We start from the raw sequence: 8,725 nt of genomic DNA on the forward strand, positions 1-8,725 counted from the left end.
CCCCCTGCCCGGCTGAGCGCAGCAGCGGCAGCTCGATGGTGACCACCAGCTCGCTTGGCACGGGGCTCGGGGCCGAGTCCCGGGAGCAGCGGTAGTCCTGGAGGTCCACGTGGTGGCGCTGCACCACGCTGTAACGCGGCTCCGTGGGGGCGGGCGGCGGGGTCGCTTCCCGAGAGCAGGGCGCCTGGTGCCGGGCGGCGGCCGCCGGGGGCCGATAGGGGTATGGGAAGTCCGGGAGGGGGCTCTCAGGCTCCCCCTCAGGCCGGGCCGGGGCGCCCCCGGGCAGGGGCGTGCGCAGCACCGCGGCCTCCGGGGTCCCCTTGTACCTGGCCTTCAGAGTCTTGGCATTCCGGCGGTCCAGCCTCACGCCGAACTGCTGCTCCACGGCCTCCAGGGCAGTGGCGTCCAGCATCTGGCGGAAGGGCTCGTGGCGCCGAGCCAGCGCCAGCGCGTCCGGATGGAAGACCACGTCGTAGACCGTATACCGGGAGCTGTTGCGCCCCGCGTACTCGCGCCCCGGCGCCAGGCTGTAGGGCAGGGACCAGTGACTGCCGGGTGCGGCGTCCCGGTCGCCCCCGGGTCCCGGCCGGCTGCTGGGCGCTGCCACCAGCGCGTTGCTACACACGTTCACGAAGCAGCGCCGCGCCCCGTCCAGGCTGGTGCGCAGCACATGGCCCGGCTCCGGGTGCACGAAACGCACCTCCACCCCGCGCTCACGCTCCAGCGCCGTGATCTCTGCCTCGTAGCGCCGCCGGTTTTCTGGGTCCGTGAGCTCCTCGGCGTACTCGGAAAACATTCGCCGGAACTCCGGGTCCTGGAAGGCGTTGGTGAGCCGCTGGACCTCCTCTCTGCTCAGGTCCAGGTCCTCAAGCGGCGAGGAAGCTGCCGCTTTGGCCATGCTGCTCGGTGGCTCCTAACCCTTGAGCTAAAGGGACGCGCCCTTAAGTGTCTGGTCAGCAGAGAGCTAGGTCGCCGAGATCCCCTAACGGCCAACAGGTGGATTGCGTCCCCCCCCCCAGCGCGTGCTCGTTGCCATAACAACATCACTAACACCCGAAGGGAGGGCAGGAATGGCCTCATAGTTTCTTCAAATCATGATACCAACCATCCTTTCTGCGATTTTTAGATTCCTGTGCTACGGTGCAGTTACTTCTGCAGACTCCTGTAATACTTGCCATAATTGCCGTTATCATGTACTTATCCCATTCGTTGTTACCAAATCTTTTATGTATTTTTTAAATAATTATTTAACTTTATTATTATTATTTCCCAATTTGATCAGAGAGAGAAAGGAAGGGAAAGTGAGAAAGCAAGCCGCCAGGTTCAGGGCTTGAACTGTAGTCGACCATTTGGGAGTCCACCGCCTGTAACCATCACACTACCGGCCAGGACCAGATCTTTAAGATAAATTTCCTTTGCATTTCACAGACAAGAAAATGGGACCTGCGGAGTTACATGACCAAGGGCACACGGCCAGTGTATTCACAGCTGCAATTCAAACCTAAGAATAACTGCCATTTTTCACTTTACTAAACTGGCATTTCAGTTTTATTTCTTTGCACTTTCTAGATATTCCACCACACAATTTGCCCAGTAAAAGCTCCCATTTGGGGCAAGAGAGATGGGCAAGCTATCCTTAAACAAATAGCAGTGGCCAATGTCATATCAAACTTTGCTCTATTAATAAAAACTATAAATATGCAGTAACCACATAACACCTATCAAAATGCCAAAGATGTTTTACAATTACTGTATTTGCTTTGGGTGGGAGTAGAATTTAGTATTATCTGCCTAGAGAGTACTTTTGCAGTTGTCCCAAAAGCTTTTAAATGGAGCTGGCAAGTGGCCTGGTGGTTAAGGGTGCTGGACTCCCACATGGCCAACTGTTTGAGTCCTGGACCTGGCCGGTTGCTTTCTCACTTTCCCCCTCCCTCAGAGCAGTATTCAGTTAACAGAACCACAATTATTTTGTATAAGCTGCATCTGAGACAACCCAAGATGAAAAACCTACCATCCCTGTATATAACTAATTTGTGCTGTACAGCAACAAGAACCTGCTTTAAATTTCCATTTTGATTTACAACCCACATACTGTACCAGGCAAAGTTAGTGGCTACTGAAAATACCACCAGGACAGGGCTATCTAAAGACACATTCAGTAGTGTGTTAAGTATATAAAAACAAACAAACAAACACTGTACAGTTTAAAAACAAATCCTATACAACCTTACATTTCAATTTCTTTCTTTAAAAGGAGTGAGTTGTATGGGGGGGTTTTAAATGCTTTATAGTGCACTAGAACCAACTTACTCATCATCATCTTCATCCTCTCCATCTTTCTTTTTCATCTTCATGGTCTCCTTTTTTCTTGTTCTTTTCAGCCTTGAAAACTCCCTTTTTTGCTGCATCGAGCTTTCCTTTAGCTCGGTATGCAGCAATATCTTTCTCATATTTTTCCTTCAGTGTGGCAGCCTTCTTTCATAAGGCTGTTTATCATCTGCAGCAGAGCTATTCCACATCTCTCCCAGTTTCTTTGCAGCATCACCAATGGATAGGCCAGGATGTTTTGGGTTTTTGGGTGATATTCAGAACAGAATGAGAAAAAGGCTGAAGTAGGCCTCTTGGATGCATTGGGATCCTTGAACAACTTTTTTGTTTCCCCTTTAGGAGAGATACAGGTTTTCATTTCTTTTTCATATCTTCAAACTTTCATTTTGCTTTAGCAGACATGGTCTTCCACCTCTCTGAACACTTCTTTAAAAACTCTGAGACGTTGACTGAAGCATCTGGGTGCTTCTTGTGCTCCTCCCGGCAAGTTTGCACAAAGAATGCATATGATGACATTTTGCCTCTCGGCTTCTTAGGATCTCCTTTGGCCATGTTGAGTTCAGCCAGTGCCTGTCTGGCTCTCACTTGCCCTGGCACTGTCTGTCAATGTACCCTGCCTTTCTAGCCATTAACTGTGTTCCTGAAAAGATCTCAGAATACCTTAGCTTTAACTAAAAGAAACAATTATTTGTTAAATGAAGGGATGCCTTGTGTCCAATTTCCATTTATAACCTACCTATCATTTTTTGTATGGTTCTCTAACTAGACCAATAGGGTCCAGGACTCGAACCTCAGTTGGCCATTTGAGAGTCCAACAATGTAACCACTATGCCATCTGCTGGACCCACCTTGTGTGTTATGTTAACTCTACTTTCAAGGCCCAGATTATAAATTTTCCCAATCTAGTCACTTGTAAATTTATGCTTTGAGTTCTTTAAACTTCATTTTTTAAATAATTATTTATTTTATTTTATATATTCATTCATTTATTTTTTAGTTTGAGCAGAGAGAGACAGAGGGTGAGAATGAGAGAGAGAGAGAGAGAGGAAATGAGAAAGCAAGCCCCCAGATTCAGGACTTGAACCCTGGTCGGCCATGTGGGAGTGTCCAGCGCCTTAACCACCACAGCACCTGCTGGTCCCCTAAACTTCATTTTCTTCTAGGTTGTATTTGAAATTAAACCTAAATTAAGCTTTTCTAACATTTCCTCCCAACTTTCCATCCTCAAACTACATAAACAACAAGCTTCCTCCTTGTTGCAAAACTCACTCATTATTACACTGAGATTAAATTTCCCAGAAGAGGCAAGTATATGTGCCCTATAGCAAAAATCTCTCTTAAAAAAAAAAAAAATCCCAGAGACTTTCCCCTTCATTATGTCACTTTAATGTATAAAAAATTAGTATCTCTATCTAAAAGGGTAATTCTCTTTAAAAAAGAGAACATCTTCTAGTCAAGGCTCTTTGTAATGTTTAAGATTACTCATATTTATGGGGCCGGCAGATGGCATTGTGATCTTAAGTGCTGGACTCCCACATGGCCAACCACAGTTCAAGTCCCAGACCTGGCAGCTTGCTTTCTCGCTTTCTCACTTTCTCTCTCTCTCTCTCTCTCTCTCTCTGTCTCTAGTCAAATTAAAATAAATAAATAAGTAAATAAAGAGTTAAATAAAGTAATTCTTCAAAAATTACTCATATTTGAAACAATCTGTGTACCTCTATCTAACAACTTCTTTTCATTTATATTTACCTCTGGGCTGTCATTTCATTAACCCCATAAATGATAGTAAGAGAATGGTATTGAGTTGTGATACAGAAAGTAGCAAAACTTGTTACAATTTGAATGTGTCTCTCCAAAAAACATGTACTAGAAACTTAATCCCCAGTGCAGGTATTGGGAGGTGGGGCCTAATGAGAAATGATTAGGCCATGAGGGTGGAGTGAGTGAATTAATGCCATTATGATAGGAGTGGGTTCCTTATAAAGAGCAAGTTCAGCCCCATTTTGTTTCTCTGTCTTCCTCTCTTTGCCCCTCTACAGTGGGATGACACAGCAAGAAGGCCCACTCTAGGTGCTGGCCCATCCAGAATGGCGAACCAATGTATTTCTATTCATTATAAATTACCCAGTCCATGGCATTCTGTTAGAGCAGCTGGAAACAGACTAAGGCACATGTTGATTCAAAATCAGTGTGGGCCCTGCCATGATAGAGGGCATCAGTAGACATTACTATTTAGCAAGCTGAGGCCTTACGGGAGGCCCAGGTTCAATTCCCGGTCCACCCTAAAAGCCAGGTAGGGTGGCACATGCCTAACGTACCAGCTACTCAGGAGGCTGAGGCAATGAGACTCTTGTCTAAACATTTAAATAAACTTGGGCCAGCAGGTGGTTAAGGTGCTGGATTCCCACATGGCTGACCGTAGTTCAAGTCCTAGACTTGAAAATCATGCCAGGCCATGTGCTAGAAAGTGGTCGAATATGGAAGATTTATTGCTGAGTGAAGCAAGTCAGGCTATGAAAGAAGAATATTGTAAGTCTCCACTAAATATATAGTGACTATCCATACTCTATGGTAGAGACCGAAAGATTAGAGGACATAAAAGCATTGAAAGTAGTTATGGACACTGAAGACTGTGTGTAAGGAGGGTGGGAGAAGGGAAAGAAAATAGAGAAGGAAATTAGAGGGGGAATAGGCAAGACATTTGTGGGACGCAGTAATGGTTTATTACCTATTGATGATACCATGTATAATGTCAGCTGGACTGGTCTGAGGTGTATCTCATGCTGGGTAAATTCTCTCTGCAAGCCAAATGATGTATAGTGATTGAATGTATAAAATAATAAAAACTACAAAAAGAAAAAGAAAATCATGCCAGGCATGTGTGTGCAGGTGCCTAAAATCCCAACAGGAGAATGAAGAACAACCGTGGTGTAGCCATGTCCCCCGGGGGCTAATTTCTCACTTTCCCTCTCTCTGTCTCTCTCCCCACAGGCAGTGCACATGCCCTAAGGGGGGAAAAAACCCTGAAAAAAATTTAAACAAACTTATCTTCTAAATGTAAAAACTATGGGGACCAGCGGGTGGCGTAATGGCTATGTCACTGGACTCCCACATAGTCGACCGTGGTTTGCGTCCCGGACCTGGTGGCTTAAAACTCATGTCGGGCGCGTGTGCGTGCGTGCCCAGGATCCCAGGAGGAGAAGAGGAGAAGGGATTGTGGCGTGGCCATCCCCCCTGGGGGGTGATTTCTCGCTTTCTGTCTATCTGTCTCTGTCTGTCTGGGAGCGCATGCTCCCTATAGCGAAAACCTCTCCAAAAAAAAAAAAAATCTCTTAAAAAAAATAAACATTAGAGTATGACTAGTATAGAAGTAATTAAACTTTTTAAGTAAAGATATAAGTTACATAGCGATTGAATGTTTAAAAAAATAATAAAAGAAAATGGTGAAAAGATATAAACAAAAATATATAAAAAATAAAAATGACTAAGAATATTAACAGACTTCACAGGAAAGGAAATATTCTAACATTTGCCATATTTTATTGTAACATTAAACTTACATAAAATATATAATGAAGCAGAAAATTGAGGTATTTTGTTTCTTCAGATGGTCTTTAAGAATCTCAAAAGCCTTGCAGTTTGCTGAAAATAGAAAAAAAAAACCATCAAATTAAACATTTTGGAAACCTATGTTTTTGTATGTTTCTTAATATTTAGTTGTAATTCATTAATTTTAAAAAAATCAGTCAATATGTGGACATTGTTCCAAATGCAAAAGGGGACACTAAAAAAATGTCAGTCTCAGACCCCATTTCTGTTTTTCCAAAGCAACTGTATATCCTTATAAAGGTAGATTAAGTTTTAAAATAGTTTTCTAACAGTACAGAAACAGATGTACATGTGGGTTTATGCTTTACAAACAGGCATACACTATCCTATACCTGCCTTTTTTCAATTAGTAGTAAATATATTTACAATTTAGTTAACTAATTCTTTCCTTAAAGGCTTTGAAACTTAAATTAACTAGAAAAGTTCTGGGGCCAGCCAGTGGCATGGTGGTTTAGGCGGCTGGATCCTACATAACTGACCTCGCAGTTTGAGTCCCAGACCCAGCAGCTTGGGAAACACCCTGGGCACATATGGGTGCATGCTCAAAATCCTCAGAAAGTGGATGACAAGGGACTATGGCTTGGCTTTTCCCTTCAGGGGTGATTCTCACTTTCCCTCTCTCTCATTGGCAAGGGCACATGCCCTATAACAAACTAAAAAATAAAATACAAGTTCTAAATAGATACAAATGTTTGTATGTATATTCAAATGTTCTCTGACTTACGGTGGGGCTAAGTCTTGATAAACCCAATGTATGTCTATTTTTGAAGGTCAAAATGCACTTTGTTAGACCAGCAGCTGGCATAATGGTTAAGTCACTGGACTCCCATGTAGACAACTGCAGTTCACGTCCCAGAGCCGGTGACTTAAAACTCATGTCAGGCACACCAAATCCCGAGAGGAGACGAGAAGGAAAGGATTGAGGTGTGGCCATCCCCCCAGAGGGTGATTTCTCGCTGTCTGTCTCTTTGTCTCTCTCTGTGTCTCCGGCGATTGCACATGCCCTATAGCAAACACCTCTTTTTAAAAAAATGCACTTTGTAATTTAAAAATGCATTTAATACCTGATGAACTCATCACAATCCATCAAAAAACTGTAAGTTGAACTATATTTTTTTAAAAACTATTTATTAATTCCATTTGTTGTTATTATTTTTTTAAATTTGAACAGAGGCAGAAAGGGAGAGGGAGAAAGCAAGGTACCAGGTCTGGGACTCGAACCATGGTTAGCCAAGGGGGAATCCAGCGCCCTTAACCACCACGCCACCTGTTGGCCCCAAAGTTGAACTATCTTAAGTCCAAATGCTTCTCAACTTACAACAGTTATGTCTCAATGAAGCAATTGTAAATCAAAAAATTGTACATAATGTTGAGCCATCATAAGTTGGGGATCATCTGTACATTACAGTTGTCTCATCTTTTCCTAACATAAAGACTTCCTGAAAACAACTAGACCTACTTTTATGCAAAGCCCCCATGTAAGTACAGAATAAATTCTAAGAAACAGAATTACTATGATATGTAGTTTAGCCACATTATGTTTTTAAATAAAAATATAGTTGAGGGACCAGCAGTTGGTGTAATGACTATGTCACTGGACTCCTATGTAGTTGACTGCAGTTAGAGTCCTGGAACTGGTGGCTTACACGCTGGGCACGTGTGCGTGTGTGCCCAAGATCGCGAGAGGAGAATTGAGAAGGTACTGCAGCGTGGCCATCTCCCCTGGGGGTTGATCTCTTGCTTTCTGTCTGTTTCTTTGTCTCTGTGTTTCTGGTGAGCGCACACACCCTACAGCAAAAACCTTTGAAAAAAAAAAAAAAAAGGCAAAAAAAAAAAAGGAGATTTTCCTGTGTGTTTATATTCATATTGATTAGAATATTATATTAATTACCAAAATATGACAATTAAACTGTGTTCATAATTATATTCTCTAACAACTTAGAGGATAGGTCTTTTTGTTCATTTTTTAGTCAGAGGCAGGAGCTTTTTCAAAATGCAGTTACCTGGGGCTGGCAGGTGGCATATTGGTTACGCGCACTGGACTCCCACATGGCTGACCACTGTTAGAGCCTTGGACCTGATGGCTTGCCTTTTCATTTTCCCTCTCTCTCACTCAGTCCCTCTCTGGTCAAATTTAAAGCAGGCAAGCAAGCAAGCTAAATTAAATAATTATTTAAAAAATAAAATGCAGTTACCTGAGATATCACAAATCAGAATGCCTGAATCCAAGGGAGGGTGTTAAAAGTGTATATTCTGGGACAGCAGGTGGTGTGGTGGTTAAGGTGCTAACCTCCCACATGGCTGATTACAGCTTGGGTCCCAGACCTGGTGGCTTGCTTTCTCACTTTCTCTGTCTGTCTCTGGTCAATTGAAAAAAAGAAATAATAATAGATAAAATTAAATAAATAATTCTTTAAAAATTAAAGTGCTTTAAAACATTTTTAAATTAAAAATGCACATTCTGGTTTCTATACCTAGATAGCCATTTGATGAGTCTTGGTTAAGATCCTGAAACTTCAACTTTTTTTAAAAAGAATTATTTATTTATTATTCCTTGTTCTTCAATTTTAACCAGAGAGAGAAAGAGTAAGAAATCAAGCCTTCAGGTCTGGGACTCAAAGAGCAGTCAGCCATGTGAGAGTCCAGCACCTTAACCACCATACCACTTGCTGGCCCCAACTTAAACATTTTTCTTTTTTTTTTTTGGAAAGGTTTTCGCTATAGGGCGCGTGCGCTCGCCAGACAGACAGAGAGACATAGAGACAGAAAGCGAGAAATCACCCTGCAA

The 8,725-nt window shown here is 43.1% G+C and overlaps 2 protein-coding genes across 5 annotated transcripts in view; both read right to left on the reverse strand.

Annotated features, from left to right (window-relative positions):
• The window catches only part of DNAAF2 (dynein axonemal assembly factor 2), a gene marked incomplete in the record, with an annotated part of 10,183 nt that extends 8,965 nt beyond the window's left edge, over positions 1-1,218 (reverse strand). Inside the window, 1 exon segment of the mRNA XM_014592436.2 lies at positions 10-1,218. Coding sequence (XP_014447922.1) covers positions 10-898 — 889 coding nt within the window.
• Positions 1,219-5,654: 4,436 nt separating this feature from the next.
• Positions 5,655-8,725, reverse strand: part of POLE2 (DNA polymerase epsilon 2, accessory subunit) — a 47,470-nt gene continuing 44,399 nt past the window's right edge. For all 4 annotated transcript variants that reach the window (XM_014592443.2, XM_006160497.3, XM_006160496.3 and 1 more), the window contains one exon: positions 5,655-5,970. In XM_014592443.2, coding sequence (XP_014447929.1) covers positions 5,952-5,970 — 19 coding nt within the window. In that variant the 3' untranslated portion in view covers positions 5,655-5,951. The remainder of the gene's footprint in view (positions 5,971-8,725) is intronic.

This window comes from Tupaia chinensis, unplaced genomic scaffold, assembly GCF_000334495.1.
Source record: "Tupaia chinensis unplaced genomic scaffold, TupChi_1.0 Scaffold000688_1, whole genome shotgun sequence".
Classification (NCBI taxonomy): Eukaryota; Metazoa; Chordata; class Mammalia; order Scandentia; family Tupaiidae; genus Tupaia; species Tupaia belangeri.